The sequence below is a fragment of the Monodelphis domestica genome, chromosome 4 (assembly GCF_027887165.1).
Source record: "Monodelphis domestica isolate mMonDom1 chromosome 4, mMonDom1.pri, whole genome shotgun sequence".
Classification (NCBI taxonomy): Eukaryota; Metazoa; Chordata; class Mammalia; order Didelphimorphia; family Didelphidae; genus Monodelphis; species Monodelphis domestica.
The window spans coordinates 168,330,539-168,358,200 of record NC_077230.1 but is presented as its reverse complement, the minus strand read 5'-3'; the positions used below and the strand labels follow the sequence as shown (position 1 = coordinate 168,358,200).

The following is a 27,662-nucleotide window of genomic DNA, read 5'->3' as shown; positions in this document are numbered from 1 at the left end:
CCAGTGGTATATATATGTGATGGAAACTTGAATTTTTGGTATTCGCTTCAGCGTCACATTTAGTTCAGAGACACAAAAAATAGAATTTAGCTTTCTGTGCCAGCACACTGTAAGGTATGAAGCAGAGAGAGTCTATCTTCGTACATAAAGAAACCAGTCCTTCCTCTTTCATACTGAAATAACTACCAGAAAAGTAAAACAAGAAGTAGAAGACATAAAGAAAATTGGTTTAAAACTATTTTAGTTAGAAATAATCTTATGATACTTTACCAGATACATTTTGTCTTTTCCCTAAGTACTTTAAAAACACCCCAGTCTAAACTAACACCCTTTTGAATTTCAGAGTAAAGGAAATTAATTTATTTCGGGGCAAAAATATTAAAAACCCCAAACCAAGATGATACAGCAAATAAATAATATATTGCTCCTTCTCTAGTGTTCTGTTCTCCACTTGTGTCCACAATGCTAGGATGACAACATAATTATCAAAATGTTATTAAATCTGAATTTTAAAATCAAGATGTGGCCAACTGAAGATCCAAAACAGCTTCAAGAAATTTCGAGGGAAAGGAAAACATTTTGGAGAAAAACTCGGAACAGAAGTCATAAACAAAATAGATATCAAGGCTTGGATGCCAAAGAATGAAGTCATAAAAATATAGCATCAGAAATTCTGAGGCACTTTAATATTATAAGATAGTATATTCTATTATACAATAGAACCTATGTTATTTAAATATTTTCAACCTACTTAAATTTTACAGTGTATTTTAGATCTTTAAAAAAACTGTAACAAAGATTAACTTTCTGTCTCTATTCTATTATATCTTGTCTTCAGGCTTTGGTTGTGACTTATTATATACTTACATACATATTTGTATATACACATGTAACATATACTGTTGTTGTTTTTTTCATAACTTTTCAGAACTCATTCACTTTTTTCCCCCCATTTAGAGTTTTGGTACCAGATGATTTTGCCTCCACATTTTGATAAATCCAAGAAATACCCTCTCCTAATTGATGTGTAAGTATTTAAGAATCAAGAGAATTAGAAAGTACTTGGGTGTTAATTCATTACTTAATAATTCTTTCCTGGAATATTCTTCTGAAGGATCCAATAATGTTTTTTTCCTGTATTTTCTTTAGCTTTGGGGGGCAATTTCATGGGTTTTCTCCTTCTGTTTTGGAATCACAGGTTTGTGGGGAGGCTTTCCTACAATCCAGGCTATCATTCTTCAGAAGCATTAACCTAAGCCTATTCTCTAATACATATATTCCCTTAAGTAATATGACTTTGCATTTTCATCAGAGAGGAAGCTGTCATGTTTTGTGTTTGTCACTTTGACCGTTCTTTACCTCATTCTGAGTTTGCTAGCAGTGTAATCTTCAGTATTCCTATTCTCATTCTAAAAGAGCATTTTAGGGGGCAGCTGGGTGGCTCAGTGTATTTAGAGCCAAGCCTTGAGATGGGAGGTTCCAGGTTCAAATGTGGCCTCAGATACTTCCTACCTGCATGACCCTGGGCAAGTCACTTAACCCCCATTGCCCAGCCCTTAATACTCTAAGGAGGAAGGTACGGTTTAAAAAAAAAAAGAGCATTTTAGTGAACAGTAAATATTGTTTAGAATTGACATTCTTCACTATTCATTACTTCTGTCTTATTAGGTCATCTCTCAGTGATTACCTTTGGAGTCTTCTTTCCCTTAAGATTCTGTCCTCTTTCTTAATTTATGAAGAAGGATATGACTTCATATTCTCTTTAAAGAAAGAAAGAAGATGCTATTCAGGATCCTCATTTTACAAATGAACCAACTGAAAACTAAAGAGATTGGGAAACTTGTCTTAAGTCCTAGAGCTATTAGTTAGCAGGGCCAGGATAGAAGTTCAGAGCTCTAGAATATGGGCATAGTGCTCTTTCTCCCTATTTTGTACAATATGAACATCACTATTGCCTTGTTGCTTTTTACATTTGTGTTTCAGTAGAGCATGTGAATCATGAGTGCAGGGTAGCACTTAGCCTATGCTAATCATAAAAGCATGTAGAGAAGCAATCAGTCTATCAAGAAAGAAATTAGTGTCATTGTTCTAGAGCTAGAAGAGATCTTTTTAGATCATCTAATCAGAATCCCTCATGTTGTAGTTGAGGAAACTGAGGCTCATGGAGATGAAGTGTTTTGACCCAAATTTTTCTCCTTCAATCCACTTAGCTGCTAGTCAGCAACCCTCACCATTTAACTACATTTCTCAGGACTGTCTAGTCTCAGACATAGCTACCACCCTCACCACCTCTCACCCCGATTATTGCAAGCCTCTACTAACTGGTCTTCTCCCCTCATGGTTCTCATCGCTACAGTCTGTCCAACGAGACATTATTGCCAAGTAATTTTCCTTGAGATATGACCATGTGATTCTACTAACTCTGACAGGAGGTCTAGTGGCTTCTCATGGCTTCCGTAATAAAATAAAAAGTCTTCTGTTTATATACCCTCACCCCAATTTCTCCTTATGATAATTGAATGTTACCTCCTCTCTATTACACTTTGCTATTCAACTAAATTGACTTCTCTTTAATTCATATGTGACAAGACACCTATCTCCATGACTTTACTCAATACCCTATTCTTGGCACGGATACACTCTTTTCTTCTGCCTCAAGGAGTAATCTCTTTTAGGTATAGTGTACATACCATTTCGAAAACTGGATTTTTTTTTAGTTATTGATAATTTATTTTTTATCACTCTCACCATTCCCCTGAGGGAAAAATGCCCAAAATAAGTTCCTTTAATAATTAAGAATAACACTGGAAAATAAATTTCCATATTGGTCATATATAAAGATTGTGTTTCTCATTGCATACATCAATCCATCACTTTTTGCTTCAGTCTGCATCAGTTGATAAAAGTCTTTCTATATTTCTCTCAAAACTATCACTTAAGCAATTATGATGGCACAGAAGTATTCTATTACATTGAAAGACTATAATTTGTTCTAACTTCCCCCTTCTCCACTTTTTGAGGTTTAGTTTTCAGTTCTTTGCTACTACAAAAAAATGCTGCTATAGATACTTTTGTCTATGTAGCTTTCTTTGATTTTTTTTGGAGGCTATGTGTAGTAATGGTATCATTGGTTCAGAGGGCACATGTAGTTAATAACTTTTGGGGAATGTTTCTTAATTGCTTTCTAGAATGATTAATTAATGACTACCACAGCCATTCATCAATGTGTCTGTTTTCTTCAACCCTTCCAATATTGCTTATTTTCCTTTATTGTCACCTTTAGCAATCTGATAGTTATGAGATGGTGTAAGAATTGAAATAATATTTCTACCCCGATATATATTTTATAAAGTTTATTGGAATGGGTAGACAATCATTCCTATAAGTAATTTGACCACACATGTTCCTAGCCTGCATGTCTTTTTCTCCTTCCCTCTCACCTGTCTGCTCTGTTCTTGACTTCCTCCTTCTTTGTTCTCTTCTCGGTTCTTCCCCCTCACAAGCCCCAAGCCTTGGCTTTTATTGACATACAGCATGTAGAAGGATGCAAACCTGGCACAACTATATTATGTCAGGAATGTTTGATGGACAGGTCAAGCTACTCAGGAGGGGGAGGCGATAATCTTCCTTGACACAGTGGGATTTTATAATTTAATTTCGATTTAAGTGTTAGTATTTGGATTTATTCTTTCATGGAGTTAGAGGTAGATTCATTTCTTACTTTGAGAATCTCCTGTTCACATCATTTGGACATTTATTAGCGAGCAAATGGCCCCCTCCTAATATATATCTTAGAATGAGTTAATCCAAATTAAATATAAATCATCTTTCCCAAGAATAAGAAAAGAAATATTTTTAAAAATTTTAACAGGTCCTTGATACTTATCCCCTTTCTTGTGAAGATAGCTTACATCCTACAAGCATGTAGGTTAGGTAAAACAATTTTTCAAATGCTCACCATCTGCCATAACAAAGAGGCATAAAAAGTACGACAGAGGGGAATATGATCCCTTAGTCTGATGTCTACTCCATACAAGAGTCATAGGGATAGAAAAGTGGAGTCAAAGCTATGTCCTCCTTGGAAAGAGATGTCCTACCCCAGGCTCTGCCAAAAGTCACTCTCTTGAGTTCCCTGATGTGACAGCTCTTCCACAGGAGCTTACCACAAGTGCAGCCAGAGGCAGAATTGGTCCATATGTCTAAATTCCAAAAGAAATCATCAGAGTTATAGAGAAAATCAGCTTTAGATGTCCTGAATATCATTTGGGAGATGTTTGAATGCAGTAAAAAGTGCTGAACTTTCAAATATGGTATCTAAATTAAAACTCCAATTTTCATTTGTTATGTCAGGGATAGTCAGTTATTATTTGTCAACTTTCCTTTTGAACATATATTGCATAGTGGAGAGAGTGCTGAATTTGAAGATAGAAAGACCTGGGTTCAAGTCTCATCTCTGACACTTTCTGGTTGTGTGACTAATTTAGTCATTTAATCCTTTGGTGTTCTATATAACTCTGTCTCTCTCTCTCTCTGTGTCTCTCTGATTCTGTGTCTCAAATAATCCTTACCTTTCATCTTAGAATCATTACTAAGTATTGTTTCCAAGAAAGGAACCCAAGTACTCCCATTCCTGGCCCCGACTCTTCTTCCACTGAGCTCCCTAGCACTTCTGTGTAACTCTTTTAAGACTAAAAATTGCCTAGAAGGTGATGAACGTCATTGGTAGAAGGGTTATCCTTCTCTAAAATTTTTCTTTAGCAGTGAAAAATTTGGCCCATTCCCTTTAGTGATTTATAGGATCTCAAGTTACATGGTCAGGAAAACCCACATTTCTTTTTCACAAGGAAGATAACAGCAAGAACTCCTGATTCAATGCATAATGGTTGATGATAATATTTTGGGATTTTTCACAGATATGCAGGACCTTGTAGTCAAAAAGTTGATACTACCTTCAGACTCAGCTGGTCTACTTATTTGGCTAGCACGGAGAATATTATAGTTGCTAGCTTTGATGGCAGAGGAAGTGGCTATCAGGGTGACAAAATCATGCATGCAATTAATCGGAGATTGGGAACATTTGAAGTAGAAGATCAAATTGAGGCAGCCAGGTGAGTAGATTTGGAACATTTCAAAGTCATGTATGTATAAGGAACAAAAACTCAAAATTTCCATGGTATGAATATGCAACCTTTTGTCATGATACATATTATTGCTATAGGTGGTGTTTAAATAAAAATAAAGGTATCCCTTTCACATTGCAGGAATTAGGGACAGGATAAACTTATGATCTGGAAAATCCGTGTAAATTTTTTGGCCCTCCCTTAGTGTCAGAGTAGAAGTCAGAGTAGAGTCTAAGTCTGAGGTTTTTTTATTTTATTTTTCTTCATGGGATGTTTACACACTACCTTATTGTAAAATTTGGGTCATAGGCTATATGCAGGTCATTGTTATGATACCTACATTTCTAGCTTTTGTTTGTCATCTGCTGGTTTTCACTTTCTTTTCACAAACTAACTTTTTACATATTTTAACTTTTAAAACATTGTGTGTATTTATGGCATTAAAAGAGAAAACATGTTGATATCATATAATACCATACATGTATTTTATGCATTTCTGAATTTCTAAACTTATTTAGTGTTATCTGCAGCTTCCATAAAACTCCCTCAAAATTCCCATTTAATTTCTTATGCTGACCCATGATGAGTCAAAATCATGATGGGGAAAGTCTATATGGAAGGGACACCTAAATTTAAAAAATATACATCTATCCATCACCTTATTTAAAAAGCACTTACTCGGGAGACTTTTGGGTAAACATGGCGGCAGTCTAGATGCAAGACGCATCCTCTCCTTAGCACCCATCAATATAGATTACCTCAAAAGGTAAAAAAAAACAAATTCATAAGAACGAAGGGACTTTACATTAGGGCGCAGCATTAAAGGTACGTAGGATTTGGGCATTTCCACACTATAAGGGGTAAAAAAGCTCCTACTAAAACTGGGAGCTGATCTACCCTCCTCCACCCCACCTACAGAGCCAGAGTCAGAGCCAGAGCATGCCAGAATCAGTGAGTGAGCAAGGGGCACCTCTAGGTCTTTGGGAGCTGACTAAGACCATCAAAGACCTTCCTCTGAGAGCAGCTACACCTGAAGCCCCAGCGGGCTGGGGAGCTCAGACCATGGGTGCTCGTGGGAAGATAGCACAGAGAAGGGCAGCAAACAGCAGAAGCTGTGGAGATTTGGGAGTTTGCCTCAGGCAAAATCCTTGCTCCTTAGCTCCACACACAGAGAGCCTGCCCATCTCACTCAGATCTCTGACTAAAAAGGGAAGGAAAAATCACTTACTCAGGGCATCTAGGTGGCTCAGTGGATTGAGAGCTAAGTCTAGAGATGGGAGATCGTGGGTTCAAATATGACTTGATACTTCCTAGCTGTGTGACTCTGGGCAAGTTACTAAGCCCCGTTGCCTAGTCCTTAGTGCTCTTCTGCCTTGGAACCAGTATACAGTATTTTTTCTAAGATGGAAGGTAAGGGTTAACTCCCCCCACCCCCAATAAATTTCCTATCTTTATATACGATATGAACTTGGAATCCAATCCAATCCAAATCAAACAGTATAGAATGACAACAGCTGGTATTTATTTAGCAATTTGTAGTTTATAAGAATTTTGTGAGAAAGACAGTACAACTATTACTATATCCATTTTACATTTGGGGCAACTGAGGCTCAGAAGGACATACTGTTTGGACAATCTCACATGGCTAGTAGGAGCAAAGCCAGAACTAGTTTAGATATTTTGATTACTAACCCAAGGTATTTCCTCTCTACATTTAGAGTATTAGAATTAATAAAAAGGTAAGTGTAGGAACTAGGAGTTAATCTATTCATTTTGCTCAATAGTGGCCAAAACTTGACATTAGAATCATAAATATGTTCCTGGGGGAATATAATCTTGATCCTTTCCCTTCTCCACTTCGTTTTTCCTCAGGGGAAGGATCAGTGATAATGGTGCTCCAAGGTGTGCCAGACCTGGCTCCCACTTTTGAATTCCTTTTGTCTAGAAACACTCTCTGAAGTTTAGGCTGGGCAGTTAAAGGTAGATGTTGTAAAGGTAGAATGAGTTCCAAGAAGATGATTAAGTGTTGGGAAACAATACCTAGGGGGAAAGAGAAGATAAACTGTGACTACTTAAAGAAGTCAGAGTGCAACTCAGAACAGAAAGTCTTCCCTTTGACCAGCAAACAGTCATAAGATAAGATCATAAGAAGGATGGCTAGTTCTGTATGCTGGGCAATTGCTATACAACATAATTAAGTACCATTATTCGCTGAGTTCAAAGGGGCTTTTATACAATACACATAGAAAACAATTTAATTATGGCCTTTGAATTTTCCTTCAAGACCCAGCTAACATCCTACTTTCCACAGAAAGCTTTTCCCAGATTGCCCTGAATTCTACTACTTTCACCCTGGTGATTATCTCCGTCTTATCCAGTATGTAGTTTGTGTGTAGGTTTTGCAGGTTATCTTTCACATCAGAGTAGGAGCATCTTGAAGGAAGGGACTGGCTTTTGACTTTCTTTGTGTCCCCTACATTTAACGCAGTGGATACATAGTAAGCATTTAACAAATGTTCATTTACTGACCAAAATTATTTTTACAATCTTTTACAAGAAAAATAGTAATGAGTTTGTTTTTACTACCTACTAAAAGCATATCTTACATAAGGAAAATAAGCTTAAATACCTTAAATATCTATTATATTTTATACTATACAAAAGAAAAAACCTGGACAAAATGTAAAGTAAGAGGAAAAACTTCTGATCTTTTAAACTTTGTCAAATTCAAATTCTAGTTATCCATACCTTAGATATGGATATTATAGGAGATATGCAAAATTTATTGTGAAATATAAGTGATATAAAAAAATAACAATTTATTTTGAAAATATCAGAATACATTAAAATTAATTCATAAAAAAACCTTTATTTTTTAAAGTTAATGTTCTTTTATCTTCTCTTTCCCTCTCTATTTTCCCTCTCTCCCATGGGAAAAAAAGAAAAGGGAAAAAAACCCACCACAAGAGTAAGAAAAAGCAAAACAAAGTTTTCACATTGGGCCATTGGCCATTTCCTAAAATGTATGTCTTATTCTTTTGGAGTCATTCATTAAATCTTTACATACACACACACACACACACACACACACACACACACACACACACACACACACACACACACACACACACACATACACACACACACAATGCACTGATGTAATCAAATGACCTTATTAAGATAATAGAGATACCTTAAGTTTAAAGAATAAAATAAAGTCAAAAGATCACAAGAATCTCCCTTTAGAAGAGTTTATTACCATCTAACTTGGATCTTAAGCTCTCACATTCCTGCCCAGAACTGTTTTTTTTTTCCCACCTAAAGAGATTTTATAAAACATTATGCCCACAATTGCCTTCTTTTGGATGGTGCCGAGTAAATCAACACTCAACACCTGAGAAAACTATTTGAGTGAGTGGTATATTTAAGTTCTTAGGTAGGAAGCCCAGTGATATATTTTTTAAAAGCCCTCCCACTGACTAAATACCCAGATGTTCTCTCTGGCCCTTAGATTGTTGCATTGCAGGGGCAACTAATCTCGAACTCATAAACATCTGGATAGATTTAAATTCAATTATGTAAAGAAAAGTGCATCTGGGCTGCAAATTTTTATATAAAGCTGTGAAAAAAACTGCCAGGATTTGTTTTCTGTGAATCATACACAGACACCCGCACACATACAAATTAAGCTAAGAATATTCCATAGAATCCAACAAAAGGTAGAATATTTGATTTTGGCTTCTTGAAATCAGTCTTTTAAAGTTAAAAAGAGGAAATGAATCTCAGGTAGTCATTTGATTCTCATGGCTTTTTGGATAGACTTTAGATGCTCATTTTCTTTTCACTCTTATTTTTTAAAAAATCACAGGTTAAAAACAGAAAATAAAAAGGTTATGTGTTATTTAAAGTTGGGTTACATTTCTTGGCATAGTACAGAGCTTATTCCAATGAACTTTTCATGTTTTAGACAATTTTCCAAAATGAACTTTGTGGATGAAAAACGAATTGCAATTTGGGGCTGGGTGAGTAGTTGTTTCTTTGATGAATTAATAGTTGTCATTTTTACCTGTCATACACACATTTCCTTTGATGAGCAAATAACCTTCGAATAAAATCATAACCGGTATGGCTAGTTTTTCCTTTTTGTTATATAGTTTCTTTACAGGATAATTAAGTGTTATTTTAAAGATAAAAAGGACCAGATTTAGAGCTGGAGTTTCTATTTTTCATAAGAATTTTAGATAAAATAGCAAAGATGAGTAAACTTCTCCATGCCCAACTTAGTTGCTCATTTTAAAAATTAGCGGGTTAAACTAAATCTTTGAGATCCCATCTAATAATCTATGATTCCCACCATAGAAGACACATGAACTGTTTTAAACCATTAGCTAGTATCTTTACTATCTAAACTTATATTAGAAAATTATATTTAACTTTTACCACTGAATAGCAGGTATATCCTCTATTGTGTCTGAAGATAATAGTTTACCTCTACAGTGTAAGGAAGATTCCAGATTAAATGTCGACAGGCTCTGAATATTTTCTCAATTGAACTGTGCATAACAAATAGGGGAAAGAGGAAGAGAAGGAAAGAGACACTGAGATACTAACAAGAAGAGACACAGACTGACAGACAGATTAACAGAGAAGAAACAGAATATCTTTCCTATTTCAATAGGATATATTCAGTAAGCAGTTACTTTGCATTTCTCTTTGTATACTGGCATTTCGCAGGGTCTAGTTTAGGGCACATTTCCCATCTATTTTCTTTCCCTCTACCAATAAAAAGTTATTAAAAAATAGCCTTGAAATTCTGTCCAGTTGAGAGGAATTTTAAGACTTGCCTTCCATGCTTTCTATCTCAGTTATGGTTCATAGTATATAGAAAGATGCAAAAAAATGTAGCAAACTGAGTTGTTTAGGAGATGTCATTATTCTTTTCTCTCCATTATAAAAAAAAAAATGTATATTTCCATTCCATTCCTTAGTCCTATGGCGGCTATGTCACCTCAATGGTCTTAGGATCTGGCAGTGGTGTCTTCAAATGTGGAATAGCTGTAGCACCTGTATCAAGATGGGATTATTATGGTAAGTGGCTTATGTTTTTGTGAAATTCTAGGGGGGCTTACATATCACCTCACACATTTTCTAAATATTTGGTATCTCAACATTTTCTTTTCATTAGTTTCTAAAATATTGGAAATACCATCTCTGTAGGCAGAGATTTTGTATTTTCTTCAATTTAAGGATTAGACCACACATCCAGGGGGAAATTGGTTTCCTTTAGGCACAGAGCATCTATAATTTGGGCTTGAACTAGAAAGGGGGGTCGGGGAGAATAGAGCTTCCCAATGCTTCCTTGGATGGCTTAAATTTCTTTCCACTACTTATGAGATGCACTGCATGGGTCAGTGGATGAAGAACTAGTTTGAGTTCCTCTTCTGATGCATAAATGGCCATGTGACCCAGGGTAAGTCTCTTAATCTCCAAATATTCTAAGCAACTTTTGAAAGATTTAGGTCTACAGTGTAAGTGCCACTATGCTTTTTTAGAAGGCTAATTCAATATCTTAATGAAACCACAGGTTTAGTTCCTGCCCTTACTTAGAAAAGGTTGAAGACTTCCATGGAAGGGGTCCTCAGTTCCTACTCTCAGGATAGAAGGATCATTGGGAGGTAGAGGATAAGAGAAAAAAATTAGGGGAAATTGAGGTGGGTTAGTGGATTGAGAGCTAAACATAGGGAACATAGGGATAGGAAGTCCTGGGTTCAAATTTGACATAAGATACTTCCTAGCCAAGTGACCCTGGGCAACTCATTTGACCTAGCTCTTTCTTCAAATCAATATTTAGTATTGATTATAAGATGGAAGGTAAGATTTAAAAAAAATCTTTTTGTCTTTTTTAAACTGTAATGAATCAGCCTTATAGGTATTATAAAAGTAATGTATGGCTTCATTTAAGAAACATTTATAAATGGATTGAAAAATGACAATGACAGCATTTTTTTATCTTAAAAATAAATTATGATTTTTCAAAAACAATAACAAAAAAGCCATCTAGAGAAACTCCTTTCCTTCCTTAATAATAACTTCTTTATATAAGTGTACCCTGTTTATTCATATTCTAGCTCTTATGACCATGGAAAATGAAAATGGCTGCCACAACAGTGGAAATGAACTATTGCATAGCTAGTACAATTTACATTCCTTCTATGCCATGAGATAAGAGATCAGTTGGATTTTACATATTTTGCACATTTTTTTTTAATGTAAATACTGCCTTAGCCTTGAAATAGAAACATTTTAAAGATTTAAAAACTGCACAATAACTTTTTGGAGACTCCTTAAAACTCATTTTCTGCTAGAAATGTAATGTAAAAAAATTATGATGTGGGAATGAAAATCAAATAGTATCTTTTACTTTTTTTTTGAAGAAAAATCAATGAATCAGGATTTTGAGGGAAAAACCTAGAAAAAGTTAGAAAATTCATAAAAATTCATTCTTTCAAGTAAATAAGATGGTTAAGAAAGACATAGAATGCAAACAATGTTTGGATGAAGCCCTGTTTTATGAGATTCTTCTTGGTAATGGGCATTAGTGCAAAATGCAGTGAAGGTTATTTCATCCATAGAGGGGCAGCTTAGAGTGTCATATAGGGAGTTGTGCTGAGGCAAGAAGACCTGGGTGGGGTGAGAGGGGGAGGTTAAGCCTCTGTCATGTCCTAGCAAGGTGTCCCTGGCAAGTCACTTAACCTCTCAGTTCTGCAGACAGCAATCAAAGACTGAATTGCAGTCTAGATAGAAGGTATCATTAAAAGGAGTTTCTTCATTTGGGAATTCATATCAATGAAATCATAGGTCTTGTTCTTTTCCTTATCTTAGTCCAAAGAACAGAATGTCACAAACACATTAACCACATTCTTTATTATTTCATTTCCAAATGCCTACTCCTAAGTCTGAAATCATTTTCAGAAGGTGTCTCATTTTAAAATCATGTTTAATCTCTAGTTTAGAGAAAAGGTTTTTTTATAATTGTATTTTAGAAGAACTTGTTAAGAGTTTTATATGCATTTCTATTTTAATTAAAATAAAAGCAGTTAATTAATACATATTAATAAATAATTAAATTGATTACTATTAAGTAACTATCACGTGTCAGGCACTGTGCTAAGCACTAGGGATACAAAGGGAAGCAAAAGGCAAAAGACAATTCCTTCCCTCAAGGAGCTTATAATCTGATGGAGAAGTCAACAAATATATTCAAAGCAAGATTATATATAGGATAGCTTTCTATAGAAGGTGAGATGTTGAAGCCATAAAATTTGGTAGTCAGCAGAGGAGGGAGAACATTCCAGGAATGAGAGAGAACCATAAAATTTTATTATTATATTATGTTTGCATATCATCTACATTCCATACCTGTCCTTTTCCTTGGCACCAGAGAGTCATATCATAAAAAAGAATAAAAAAGAGGTATAAAAACTATCCAACAAAATAATCAGCTTATCCAAAAACTGAGTGTTGCACAGCCATTGTCTTTAGCTCTGCAAAGAAGGTGGGAATAGGTACCTTTTCAGAGCTCTTTTTATCTTACCATTTCAGTATGTATATGTTTTTAAAAGGTAATACATAAACCTTGTGAAAAGATGTGCATATTTCCCCAAAATGGAGGCTTGAAGGATGGAGATAACTTTTAAGGTATTTTAAGTGCTTCACCACCAGCAGAATCTTATTCATTCTGTCTTAGGGTACACATTAGATGTATCTCTAAAGTTGAGGTAAAAAATGACAATGATTGATCCATGTGCTTTATGCTGATGGAATTGAGCTGGTTTATGATTATGTAAAATACATGGTGCATAATACAGAAAATGATAAGAAGAAATAGCTCTGTCTAAAATCCTACTCAGATGTTTTGATTTCTTATGTAGAATTCGAATATGCTTTTGAAAATGCAAGAATAAATACTTAAATAACCAACTAGTCACTGAAAATGTGCAGGGCTTTCTGACTGTAAGTAAAAACAAATGTCCTCAAGGATATTTAGTTAATGTTCTTTTGGGACTGCAGTTTTCAAGGCAATTTGTGGTGAATTATATTGTGACCAGTTGAAGTGTCTCAGAATTTGTTGTTGGTAAGAATCAAACACAGTACAGTCAATTCTCCATTTTCTGAAGATACATATTTGTTGTGTAGATGGTCTGGTTTTACCTAGGATCCAATCTTCTTCAACACACATCTAGAGTCCTATACTCCAAATTATTGGGAATGAATATAGAATATAGTCGAACCATATATGAGAGAATGTTGCATCATTGACAGAATATGTGTGCATCTTTGTACCTGTGTTTGTGAATCTATGTTTCTGATTATATTACATATATACATGTTTAGGGGATTTTTCCTTTTTGTCTTTTAATAATACTCCTTTAATTATATATGAGTTAAAATGTACAAAAACGTTTATGAAGTGAGCCTGTTGAAAGATAAAAGTCCCTATTGTATGAAGTAAGCCATTTCTTTTGATCACACAGACTCAGTCTACACAGAGCGCTACATGGGACTTCCAACCCCAGAAGACAATCTTGATAGCTACAGGGTAAGGAGCAACAAATTGCATTGATTTCAAATTCCAATAAATTATTCGAGAATGTCTCACAGTACATATCATTTAGAAATTTTTTTTCTTTCCCAGAAAAAAACAACTATCTATTATACAGACACCACACAGGTGGTTCAAAAACATACTTGGGGTTTTCCCAAGTCTAGATGGTACAAATGGAATCTTTATCTCATCCTTAAACCCAGCATAGCTTATCTCCTATGAGAATTCCCTGTTGTAAGTCCTGGCAATGGAAAGAGAAGTTCTACTCAGACATATACATTTCAGTCTATGTCAAGAACGTTTATAATTGGAGCTACTAGTTAAATGTTTTCCGGTTTTGAATTTTGAATTCTATGGCAGTTTCCAAGACCTATGGGAAATCACATTAAAATTATTTTGCAAAAACAAACCTTCTAAAGTTGTCTTTTAAAACTAAAGAATATATTTTAATAACGGAAAGTGAATAACAACACATTATTACTGGCATGCTCATTTGGGGCCTTCAGATGTTTTGTTAACATGTGTAGAAGGTAAACTAGGATTCAGTGTTTCCATTGTATAAATTTCAATTTTGGAAATAATGCGCTTGAGTTCAGTTTGTCCAGGGCCTTAAAAGCTCTTTAAGCTTTTGGTACTTGATAGAACCTCTCATGAGTCTATCGCCCTTAGACTGTGGCTACTAAATAGATTTAGAGGCAATAACTTTTTTACTGTACCATTTTGTGGCAGTGGAATAGAGTTGAAAGATCATGCTTTCTTTGGAGCCAGAGAACCTGGGTTCCAGTCCAGTGTCTGTCACAACTGTGTAATGTTGGTCAAGACACTTCACCTCTTGAGGGTCTTGGTTGACTCATCTATAAAAGGAGGGTGTTAGACTATTTGGCCAGCTCTAAATTTTGTGACCCAACATCTACAGAGGAACTATACAGCAGTGTTTTCACTTTCTTGCACAATAATCTGACTAGGAGAGACTGAGAGATGGGCAGTGCCCATGAAAATGTATTAAACAGCCCTTGAACTGAACATGTTGAGCTTAGTGGCATCAAACAGGCTGGCAGCCTGATGGTGGAGAACCAACTGGCAGGTTGTTTCACAGATGGACTTGTAGAGTTCAGAGTATGGTTGGGGCACATTTACCATCAGTAGGTCCATCCTAATGTAGATACCAACCCAAAGCAGCAGGATTCCCTTTCAGACGATAATGATTTTTTCGAATGCAAATATGGATATGGAAGAAACTATTTGGAAAGTGAGAACTTTCCTGCCTTCTAAGACATCATATTCTTCCTTACTTTTCCTATTAGGAAATTCTCTCAGTCTGCATTCCAAAGTAAGTCATCTTTGAATTGACCATTTCTCCAGAGACTCAAACCTCTTCTGAGGATCAAGAAAAAAAAAAAAACCCATAGCAAGATTAATTTGTTGTAGTTATTTTGTCTTTTCTATATAAGAAAATTTGAGCATGAATTTCAAATGATAGGTTACATTTGGATGATTAACACATGACCCATCAGCAGTATTTGTTATTTTGTGTAAATATCCTTATTATCGTGCTGACCTTGGGAACCTTGTGACCAAAGCAGTGGTGAAAAACAAAAGAAAGACCATTTGACTTGTGAGGTTTGTTCCCTAATCTTAGTTGTGTTTATTTGCATTTGCTTATGCTGCCAAGGCTTGTTTTGCAATCTCTGCTGTTCCTCCAAGACATGGTACTATGGTCCAGGGTAATGGATACGGATTTTGGAGCCAGCAGATTTAGGGTTGAATCTTGACCTTGCAATTTACTACTTAGGTCACCTCGGGCAAATCACTTAACATTTTCTGAGTTTAATTTTGTTTATCGGAAAAATGAAGGGCTTGGATTTGTTGACCTCTAAGGACCCTATGGGGTGACCATAAAGCAATAAGAAGAATGAGGGTATAAAAAATAGCTGATTCTCCCTTTTTGAATCTAGAATGACTTTGCTCCTGCTTTATCCTTGCTAGAAAACTCAATTTTAAAAATATCCATCTTGGGATTATTGTTGATGATACTTTTGCAAATAGAAAATTATAGTTTAAGTCCAAAATACAAAATATTGAATATGTAAAAATGACACAAATTTCACATATATGTGTGTGTAGATTTGTCTAGATAAATAGATAGAGACAGATAGACAGACTGACCATGGAGCCATTAATTTCTGCAATAAATATATAGAACATGTTGGTATATGATAAAGATTCTGACCATGCCCTTTGATAAACATCCTATGACTTATACTACCCATCAAAATGGTAGCATTGATACCTGCAAAAGTCCCGAAGGGCTAACTGGCTTTCTTTGGTGTATGTGTTGTATGCATGCTGGCTGACAGGACTTCTGCTACCCAGGATCCTGTTGCCTTAGTGGCTAGTTTTCCAACAGTCATTTTTTTTTAATCTATCTCCTTTTTTATGTCTTTCCTATAGACTCCACTTGGGCAGTGGCACTTTTCATCTCTCTCCCTTAAACCCCATCTTTCCTCCCCCCTCCAAACCCCCCTAGTTAGCTGCGTTAGGTAGCAATGTAAATAGGAGTCACTCTCATGCTGCCAATGGTAACATGAGCACACTGGGTGCACAAAGTCATTCTCTCACTTCACTGCGCAGATGGCACCAGAGGACTGTTTAATCCTTTCACGCCAGGAGTCGGATTTTCTTGGCACAACATCCATTGCTGGCAACGGACACATTAAAACTGCCAGTACCAGGGAGCTAAAGGTTCCCAATGTGTTACTCAGAAGATTTATTTGGGAGGGTGGGAGGGTGGTAGTTAGGTGGGCAGGGGAAAGTAATGCAAATATATTGATTGAATTATTGTTTCCACAGTGGTAAGTAGCTTCCTCTCCGTGTGGAAAAATTGAACCTAGATACCTATTTTTGGTGCACTGCAGGCATCAGAATAAAGCTGCCCTCCTTTGTTTTTAAAAATGAATCTACTTTTGTTTCTGGCACAGATATATTAGGGGAGCTACTTCTTCCAATGTCCCCAGCTGCCCCTTTGGACCCCTTTAGCTCTGAATACACTCCACTTTTCTCCCATTTTTCTGTGGCCTTTCCTCTGTCTGAATCCTCTTTTCTCCCTCTTTCCCTTACCTCTTCTTACCTCTCCATTTTGGAAATAAAAAATAGGGAGAGAATCTTTTTTGGAATCTTTCACTAACCTTGTATCTGAGTGGGCATGGGAAGACGCCTAGAAAACAACACACTTCCCCATTCTTTGGCTGCACCAACTCAATCTGTCAGTCAAATTTTATTGAGCACTCACACGATATATAGTCTTAGATGGCACAAAGTTGAGCAACCTCTAGTGATTTTGTAATTATCCAGATAATTCTGTATTGCCGCTTTTACTCTGGAAGTTCCCCACATCTGATGGATGGCCATTGCATCTAGATGGATATAGCCGAGAAGGGATGGATGTTATATTTAGCCAGACATGATGAGCCGATGAAAAACAGTCTCCATAAGGTCATTCATAATCGAAATCTGGAAGCCTTTGGAGGAAGCCAAAATTACCAGGAAAACTAAATATTTTGAAATAAGAGTTCCACTTAACATTTCGGAATGGGAACTGGAAGGACATTAAACATCTCCCTATCAGTTATTTAAATGGAACCAAGTTACATATGGTGAGAGGTAAAAATAAGGAAAGGCAAACAACAGTTCTTTGAGTGGCTTTGGTGGTACTAGCATGCTCAATACCAAATAGCATCAAAGAATCACCATCAGTGGACCACCTGGAACTCAGCTAGAATGTATGCATAGCCATACTAGTGCCTCTTTCCAGGACACTGATTGCCTGTGGAGAATGACTGGTATCAGAAAAGGTGAGTGACTCTTCCTGGGTTGCTCTTGTGGAGTGACTATACTCAGGACAGATGTGAATTGAAGTGAAGTGTTATCACTGGAATGCAATGGCTTGCTCAATGTGAGCCAAGCTATATTGTGCATCCAATGAAATAAGTCATCACAAGAATGTTAGGTCCTAAAAGGAGCAACTCTCACTTTAAACTGAAAGGGATTCTTCCCCTGGATCCAGTGATGAAAGGACTGGTTCATTAATTTATTTTCATCATACCTGTGGACGTCTTTGGTGCTGTAACATTGAACACAAAATATACTGAGATGAGACAGACATTCATTTTCATTCAAGTATCTAGTGAGTGCTGAAGTTGGGAGGATAAAAATAAGTATCTGGCATGATCTCTGGCTAGAAGTCACTTATAATCTGGTTGACATAGACTTATAAAACTATTGATTAATAAAACAAAACAAGGAATAATAAACTAAACTAAAAGCTCCATGAAGACAATAATGATACCTTATTGAAGCTTTCTTTTTCCTCCAGAGCCTAGAACAGTTTTCCACACTCAAGATACCTAATAAACATTGAACAATTGAAGTGCCCCACTGACTGTGTGACAGACAATAAGTGTTATAGTCCAGAAGAGGAGAGATCATTGGAGTTATCAGAATACTTTATGCCAGGAAAGGGACTTAAGATTGACTTGACACTATTTGGATGGAAACAAGCAGAAGGTTATTCCAAATCATAGGATAAAGGACAGATGAGTAGCAGATAATGTTAAGTTTAGGGTCTGATAGAAAGTTGACCCAATGTATAGTAAGATCATCCAGAAGGACAGTAGAGAAGGAAGGATCAGAGGATGGACAAAAAAATTTGGCAAGAATCAATCTGGAGAAAATGTTGACTTTGGAACCCAGAGAAAACAAGGAACTTCGGTCTTAAAGCCAACCAAAATGGAGTGTAGGGCTCATCCCTAGAGCCAAGAGAAAAGGGCAGCCTGGAACACAAAGAAGGGACTGATTTAACTTGTAGAGGAGATTTATTTTGCATTTTGCTCAGAATTTGATAGGCTTTTGGCAAGTGTTTGAAACAGTCATAGATTTGGCAATCTTCTGCTAGCAGATTTGAAATGTTCAATCCTTAAGAACTGCTGCATCGTTAGGTTATGCAAAACAGGGTGCAATTTTGTAAATATGCCATCTTGTACTGATTTGACATTTGTTCTATTATCCCAGAATATGCCAAAGGGAGAGAGACCTTCAGATTTAAGCCAAGCCTCAACTTGTTTGTTGAGTGCTGATAAAATGTTGACTGCTGTGTGATCTTTAAAGGAGCCAGTTATGCTCGGCAAGCCCTAAGGTTGAGCCTCCTCTGACTGGTTGTGAAAGGTAATCTTTCAGTCACATCCGATGAGGTGCAGTTGTTGGATTAATGTAAACAATAAGGGCAAGGGATGCCATGGGGTGAATTCAGATATTCTTAAGTGTCTTCTGTTGCCTTTATTGTGACATCGCTGTGCTTTGGGGGAATAAGAGGGACAAGAAAAGAAGGTTGAGGCTGGAGTACCCATTCACACCTTGAACTTTAGATTGTTCCTTCACTGGAAGTGTCAGGGCATAGCAAGGAACCTCAAGCTAATAACACATTGAAGTACTGGGACAACTCAGTAGGTTCCCTGGCAATTATCTCTTATGTATGATACACTCATTATAGGCGATACCATTGTCCTGGCTTCTATAACAAGAAGACCATGTCCAGAGTGGTCTACATGTTGCCTTGGCTATAGGGGGCCGAAAGTATGCTTCCTTTTACTGCTCTCTCTATTATCCTCCTTACATTTTAATAATACAAAGGTTCATTTGTTGGAAGATAGCTTATGAACCAGCATGATCAAACAGGCAGCCACAGATGGTTCTTCTTAGTGCTTGTATGAAAAGTTCCACATAGTGAATGCTGTTGAATTGGTATTGCCACTGGACCAGTACTTTATATTTCTCTTTGCCAGGGTGCTGCTGGCACCAATACTCCCCGGAAGTTTCTATCCTCAGGATTATGCCAACTGTACTGCCATCCATATTCTTATCCATTTATTACATATTGCTTCTTTCATTTAGGCATTTATATTTATTGGTGACAAATGACCTAGACTCCAATTTGAAACATTGACTTCATTTCTGAATGCACTTTAGTTTGACAGTGAGTTTGGAGTTTTGCGATGTGGAAAGAGTTCTGGATTTGGAGTCAAAGGAACTTGGCCTCAAATCTCATTTTGCTACTTACTTACTACCTTTGCAGACTTGAGCAAGTCACTTGCCTCTGCTTCCTCATCTGTAAAATGAGGGGTTTGAGCTAGGTGATTTCTCAGAACTCTTATGTCTCCTAAATCTTTAATCCCATGAGAAGAAAACATTCATGAGAATAACCAGCTGTTCCCTTGTGATCTGAAACTATATTAAAGGGTGTTTTTGGAGGAGGGGAGGGGGAAGAAATGTCTTTCTCCAAAGTCTTTTTACCTGTAAATGCTATTTGTCTTGGCACTTTTAGGCATTCTAACAAACAGTGTGAGTTAAACTGGATGCTAGTATTCCTGGTCTCATACTAAATAATCCAACTGCAGACACAGCCATATCATTATAGAGGTCGGAAAACCCAAATTTACTTACACAGATGCATTGGGGCCATGGGGCTGTAGTCTTTGTTTTGCTTTGCAAGCTCAGGAGGGGCTCTCGCCCCTTTCTTACCTGTTTCATTCTCAAGGGTCTCCAGGTCAAGGATATTCTTTCTTACTGCCCTTGTCAATGAATTGATGGAAGCCTCTATTTTCAGAGGAAGTTTTCTCTCATCCTGATATTGATGGCTTTTGTTTTCCTTTCCTCCTGCTGTATTAGAGTATTTGTCTTTCTTTCTTTGTGGTGTAATATTGTTAATGTAAAACAATTTGCGTCGTGACACTTTTATCACAGTTTTCCTCTTTTTCTCAGTATGTTGCATTTCTCACCATGTCTAGTTCATCACAGCTACAGTGTGTACATCACAACATTTATCTTAGGCTCAGGGTTTTACTTGTTTATAAAAATTGTCTTCTTTCAGCCTGCATTCACTCCATTTAAGAAAAAAAAAATGTACATATAACAACCACCAGAAATTGTTTTGTTCCAAACTCCAGTAGTTATCACATTCCATGTTAACTGTCCTGTATATTTCTGTGTCTCCCAACTAGTGTGTTTGAAGCTTGCTGGGATATTTTCTCGTTTCATTGCTCTTAGAATTTGTAAGAATAGGTTTTGCTTCTCAGTGACTGAGACAAGGGAATAAATAAAATGAAACTTTGTCAGGTGACACTTCACACCCTGGAATGCTTTGCTTGTCCACTGGCCAAAGTAGGAGTTTGTGAGTTCAAGCAGTCAATATATAGAACCACTGAAAAGATTTATTTAGGGAGAAAAAAGCTAGAAACAAAATGCAGAGCTGAGTTCGTAGGGGCATGTGGTTTTTATGTTCATTTAGCAGAATAGACATTGTAGTGGTGCCTCCTGAGAAAGATCACCTTTTAGTGGTCTATAGGTCAGTCCCCTTGAATACATCAGAATTCTGAAATGGAATGTGTTCAGATGACATTGCTATTATATAAGACTCAACTGCACACATCTCTAGTTTGTGACCATGTGTTACTGGCAAGGAAAATCTCTGGGAAAATTTACCTGTCTGATCTCCTAAAGATTCCCCCCCCCCCCCCTTTACCAACAACTTGGTTGGCTTTGGGCAGTAGAGAGGAATAAGGAGATTCTTAATCATGTGGCCGATTACTGGAACAAGGCATATCGCTTGTGCTCTAGCCTAATTATTTGAAGGGAATTAACCCATAGTCATTGAAATTGGATTCTGGCCAGAAATTTGGAGCAAATCAAATTTTGAAAAACTCACTTTTAAATGGATTACACTCAAAGTCTGAATACTGCACACCTTGAGAAACATGGACTAGAGGACCCTAGAGAGCCATAGACTCACATATTATCTTGAGGAGATCTTAGTTTTGAGCATCTAGTTTAATCTTTCAATTTTAGAGTTTATAAAGCTGAATCTTAGACTAGCAAGTGACTTACCGAAGACCTAAAAGATAATGTGAGGACTAGAACCCAGATCTTTTGACCATAAGCCAATGCCTCAATCTTTTTTCTGATGCCAGTGGTGATAGTTGCAGGGACTGAACTTTGGCAAAAGTGGGAAGCAAGGTGTAATGGCATGTTCCATGCACAGAATTTGTTGATGGTGGGAAGAGGATTCAGTTGAGAACTGCAGAGCACATAAATATGGCAGTTCTCCATGAGTACCAGAATTAGACCTTGGAGGTTATCTAGTTCACTAGATATCTGGGTTTCAGACTCATTTAGAACATGAAATGATTTGATTTCTCAGACTTTGATTCATTTATTGTCTTTCTCAAGGACCAACATTTCAGCTGAGACAAGAGACAGATACCAGAAAAATGTAAAGTTTTAGACTGCCAGTCACCTCTTTGAACAGGCCAGCAATGAGTACATTGGTTTCAGTGCCTAATACAGCACTGTGCACAAAGTAGACATTAAGTACATGGAAATTTAGATTTGCTATCAGAAAGTCCGAGTTCAGATCATTGATGCTTTGTTTGTTATCCATGTGATAAATCATTTCAAAGTTTTTTCTAGACTTTTTTATTTCATCTTTAAGTTTTCATTTGCAAAATGAGAGACAAGTTAAATCAAGGGACTCCCAAGTGGTCTCTTTGGCTAGATCTCAGGGGATCCTTGAATGCTGAATGAGATAAAACAATCCATATTTATTTTCATTAGCCTCTAACTGAAATTTAGCATTTCCTTCAATTATGAGTTAGGAAAAATATGTATGTACATAAAATACATGTGACATACATATAATTAATGCTGAAAAGGGAGTTGTAGGCTTCCCAGATATCTGATACTGTTTAAGATCTATTCTAGTTTTTTGAATCTTACGAACCGAGTTAATCAGAGATGACTCCATTGTCAGTATATTTTTGCTCTTTGTGGAAACTCCCCAGGAATTCATAGAAATGATTCTGTTTCACATGGCCTCTATCCAAAAGGCTACCATAATCTGTAACCTAAAGTTGAAAACCAGGTTTGTGTCCAAAGTGGACAAATGAACTACAAAACTTCGGAAGGAAGATGATTTGACTGAATACCTTAGTTGCCCAAACTTACCATCAAAGCTTCACTAAGATGAAGATAACACTGCTTTCATTTTTCTTTTAATGGGTCCCAGGAATTTTTTTATTTAAGAGATCATGGGGGCAATCAGTGGATTAGAGAGCCAGGCTTGGAGATAGAAGGGTTCAAATATGGCCTCAGTCACTTCCTACCTCTTTGACCCTGCACAAGTCACTTAACCCCCATTGCTGAGTTCTCACTACTCTTCTACCTTGGAACTGACTCTTAGAGGATAAAGGTGTTTTTTTTTTTTTTAAATCATGAATAACTAACTATATTCTAATTTACATCAGAAGCAATAGGTAGACATTTTAATATAATTGTTAGTCTTGAATTATTTATAGCATCTAGTTTAACCTTTTAATTTGAGAGTTAGTAAAGCTGAATCTTAGAGTAGAAAGTGACTTACCCCAAACCTAAAAGATAATGTTAGGACTGGAACCCAGATCTCTTGACTCCAAGATCAAATGCCTCAATCTTTTTTTCTGCTTCCAGGGACTACATTTTGGCAAAACTAGGAAGCAAGGTGTAATGGCATGCTCCATGCACAGAATTTGTTAATTGAGCCCATACTGCTCTTCTGCCTTGGAACTGCCCTTTAGTAATTGGACAATATCTGAGATCCTGAGCCAATCATTTAACCTTTCAGAGCTTTAAGATGAGTTGCTAAGATTATAAGTCACAGAGCTCACATGCTAATGAAATCAAAAGTCAGATCCACAAAACAAAGTCCCTATTTTAATAGATTAGCTCTTGATCAGTGGGAAAGGTCTTCACTTGGAAAACTAGGATTTGTTGACCACATGGAATCTTAGAATGTTGAAATGAGAAAGGACCTTCGTTGTTCAGTCAAGTCCAACTCTTCATGACTCCGCAGACCATGAGGTTTTCTTGGTGAAGTCACTGGAGTAGTTTGCCATTCTCCAGTAGATTAAGACAAATAGAGGTTAAGTGACTTCTCCAAGGTTACACAGATCCTAAGTGTCCAAGGTGAAATTGAACTTGGGTATTCCTGACAAAAGTCCCAGTGCTCTATCTGAGCCATCTAGCTTAGGGACCTTAAGGACCTTAGGGATGGTTTAATCCACGGGTTCTTAACCTGGGATAGATGGACTCACAGAGCTGTCTATGAATAGATTCTAGGGACTCCACAAACTTGAATGGGGAAAAACTTAAAAAAATTTGTGTCTAAATTTTAACCCAGGTAGAATTTTTTCAGTTATTTAAAAATCTTATTCTGAGAAGGGTTCCGTAGGATTCACTAGACTCCTAAATGTCCATGTCATAAAAATATTAGTATAATCTGATCTTTCATTTTATTGATGAGGATGAAGAAGTGTATTAAGGATAAATGATTTGTTAAAGGTCTTACAAGTTGCTTAGTGGCAGGAGCAGGACCAGAATCCAGATCTTTGCACTGAGAATTTAGTGATTTTTCTACAAAATTGCCAGATGGATCTCCTTTTCTCAAAGGGCTTAAATTGGAGGTGACTCCAAAAGCCCAAAAGTATAGTATGAAGGTCATTCTCTTGACCAAGACTCTGGGAAGCAAAATACTTGCCTTCTCCCCCTGAATCCATACACGGTAGTACCTGTGGAAAGTCATTGCCTTCCCTTAGTTGGAATCTGGTCTGAAGGACCCCCATCATTCCCTTCTAAAGCCTGCCTGGCTGACTGTCTTCTCTCTCCTAGAAAACCCTCTTTCCCGCAGAAACAAGGATTCAGTGAACTCGGAACTATTCTTTATTTTCATAGTGCTTCTTTGGCAACAAATGACGGCCACGATCTTCTTTTTCCCAGTAGCTGGTATATTAGGCTGTGCTATCCCACTGTTTGACCAAGGCTACATCCGGCCTTTTCTGCCCTGCATGTCATTTTATTTCCCATCCATTGTATTTCCTCAGGTTTTAAACATCTGTTCTTGAAACATATAATATTTGCTTTTTATTCGGAGTATGGCAATATGGACCAAAGTTCACATGGCATATTGCAGAGTATGTTTAGTTGCAGAAAATGCTATGTACAGGCTCTTTGAAATGTAGCATGTATGGTACCATGTGATGCCCGGTTGCCATGGTGATACACTTTTTGGCTGAAGGCAACAGAAGCCCATGGAACATACATTGCTAATATGTTCCTATGCCCTGTGCTAACGCACAGCACCCGGCTGAACCCAGAGTGATGATTCAAGTGGCTTTTCCCGAAGCCTTGCCTCTCGGTGACAGGTGCCCACTTCCAGAATGTGCAGGGGAGAAGTAGCAGCTTCATCCACTTCAAATCCCATGTTTCCCAGGCGGAGGAGGGCATCCTGTGCATTATGCCTTGCATCTAGACAGCATTTGCTTGAATAGCGGCTTGCTATATTTTGTATCAAAGGGGGCCCCAGCTGAAAACATTTTATTTTGTAAACTGAAGTGAAAAATCAGTTTATGGCAGATCCTTTTTTGAATAATGACATTCTTTTTTCCCCCCCAATTCCAGAATTCAACAGTCATGAGCAGAGCTGAAAATTTTAAACAAGTTGAGTACCTCCTTATTCATGGAACAGCAGATGGTGAGTTTCAGTTAATTAGACTTTTTAGTATCACAGACAGGTTTGCAATTTCACTACTGACAAAACAAATGCATGAGGGGGCAAGACTGTTACATTTACTTCAATAAAACAGTGTTGCTTTCCACAACTCACTTGTCTTCTGCTAACTGTTATTGTTGAGTCCTAGAACTTCAGACAGTCCTTTTATTCTTTTACTTGTTTTCCACTCTTTCTGTTTCAAAGAACTGGACAAGACGATTTGTGACTTGACGTTTCCTTTATCTCCCCCCTCCAGATAATGTTCATTTTCAGCAGTCAGCCCAGATCTCCAAAGCCCTCGTCGAGGCCGGTGTGGATTTCCAGGCAATGGTATGGCTCAGACTCTCGGTGATACACTGGAGAGAGGGAAGCAGTTGTAGATTCCCACTTTTCTAGGAGTGTCAGGAGCCTTTGGACCCCCTCTGTCCCAGCTCCTTACAGAGAAAGACCCAGAGGATGGGGAGGAGATAATCACTTTTGCCATTTTTTATCAAGGAGGGAACTGAGGTAGAGAGTGGAGGTCCTCAAGGTAAAAATGACTGAGGCAAGTGGTGAAAACAACCATAAACAAGGCAGAAAGAAAAAACAGGAAGAGGGATCATACACGTGCCTCAGCTCCCATGCCCAGAATGCCCAATCACTGGTCTTCTGTTTATCTGGTTCCTTATTATCTCCCCTGATTTCCCTGGAAATCTAATCACTTTTCTGGCACCTTCATTCTAAAGGGAGCCTAGCAGTAATAGCAGAGGTCAAAATATGAAAACCCATTTCTATTCAATATAGATGACTAGCAGTTATCACAGCAGTAGGATATTAATAATCACCGCTTTTCAATTTTGTGCAATTGCCATGTTATCTTTTGTTGAACAACAACAGGCAATAAGCAATTAGACTTGTTTTGTAAAGTCGGAAACTGCTTGAGCCTTTGTTGCCTATACAGAAAGATGTTTCTGTGTATTAAGTCAAACTCATTTGCTGTACTAGGGCTTTCCAGATTTTAAAAAAAGATATACATAGATCTCTATGTCACTCTATATATTTATTTTAAAATGCAGCTCTCCTGTATGTTTTAGCCAGAAAAGCCTGTCTTTTTCCACCCCATACTAACATATTTGCTTTAGTCGGCACTCCGCTCCAATGTTACACATTCTATACGAGGGGAACAGTCACTTTGATACCAGGCGGAAATCCTCAGGAAGAGCTAGCAGTTCATTGGGCTGTGGTCTCTGTAGGAGCCGGGGTGGGGTATGTCGGCTTCATTAGAATTTTTTAAACCAAGACATTTCGGTCCAGCCAAATCTTTATGAAAAAATTCGATTCCTCTAGAGAAATAGGAGTGCCCAACAATGAATTGTCCCTTGGTTTAACCAAGTAATATTACTTATTAACAGTTCAATGTAAGGGTTTTCTGTTCTGGGTGTAAAGCTGTGTCTACACAATGTCAAACACCCAAATGGAAAGTGAAAAAAAAATCTGTCAAAACCCCAGATTCTAAATACTGTATCTGAGTAGTGAGTTGACTTGTTGTAGGTAAAACCTCAGGATTCCCCCCCCCCCTTTTTTCCTTAGACATTTGGTATATGTGAAAAAAAAGAAGTAAAATCAAAATGTTAACACTTTTTTTCTTAGCACTGATATTTTTTACCTGACAAGAAAGTAAGAATGATGTTTATAGCAATTCATGAAACTGGAGGGACAAACTGGGATCAGTCATTTCCCTGGAGGAGTAATGCAATGCTTTAGGACTGACTTTGAGTCAAAATGAGAAATGAGTACATCTTTTATTTCACCTTTGCAAGTCCATAAAAGCCACAGTGAAATTCACAAGAAGGGCTCCCCAGACTTCTGCGCTATGAGCATTGGATTTTTGTAGACTAGGAATGAAGTTCTCTGGAAAGGCTTTAGGGGAGGGATGGAGACTGGCTATCCCCTTCCAATCACTCTGAGTTGTAAATGATAGGAATCCAAAGCAACGAAGAGCCCCCATATTTTTTTTTAACTAGGCTAAATTACCTCACTCATTTGTATGACTACTAATGATGTTTTCCCCCCACCCCCCCACCCTCATTTCTCTCTAGTGGTACACAGATGAAAATCATAGCATTGGGAGCAACGCAGCACACCAACATATATATACTCACATGAGCCACTTCCTAAAACAGTGCTTTCATCTCTCTTAGCACCCAAGTGTCTCACTCTGTATTTCTTTTTTAGCTTATTAAATAGCTATTTTTTTTCTCATTACCCAAAACTGTACTGTGTCAGTATAACTATCTTGGGGAAAATAAACTCAAATCAAGAAATGTAA

The 27,662-nt window shown here is 37.2% G+C and overlaps 1 protein-coding gene across 2 annotated transcripts in view; it reads left to right on the top strand.

The window, feature by feature from the left end:
- Positions 1 to 27,662, top strand: part of DPP4 (dipeptidyl peptidase 4) — a 150,763-nt gene extending 123,101 nt beyond the window's left edge. For both annotated transcript variants that reach the window (XM_007494267.3, XM_007494268.3), the window contains exons 20-27: positions 958 to 1,027; positions 4,914 to 5,108; positions 9,088 to 9,142; positions 10,109 to 10,208; positions 13,655 to 13,719; positions 25,264 to 25,336; positions 25,611 to 25,684; positions 27,433 to 27,662. In XM_007494267.3, the coding sequence (XP_007494329.2) occupies positions 958 to 1,027; positions 4,914 to 5,108; positions 9,088 to 9,142; positions 10,109 to 10,208; positions 13,655 to 13,719; positions 25,264 to 25,336; positions 25,611 to 25,684; positions 27,433 to 27,534 (734 nt within the window). In that variant the 3' untranslated portion in view covers positions 27,535 to 27,662. The remainder of the gene's footprint in view (positions 1 to 957; positions 1,028 to 4,913; positions 5,109 to 9,087; positions 9,143 to 10,108; positions 10,209 to 13,654; positions 13,720 to 25,263; positions 25,337 to 25,610; positions 25,685 to 27,432) is intronic.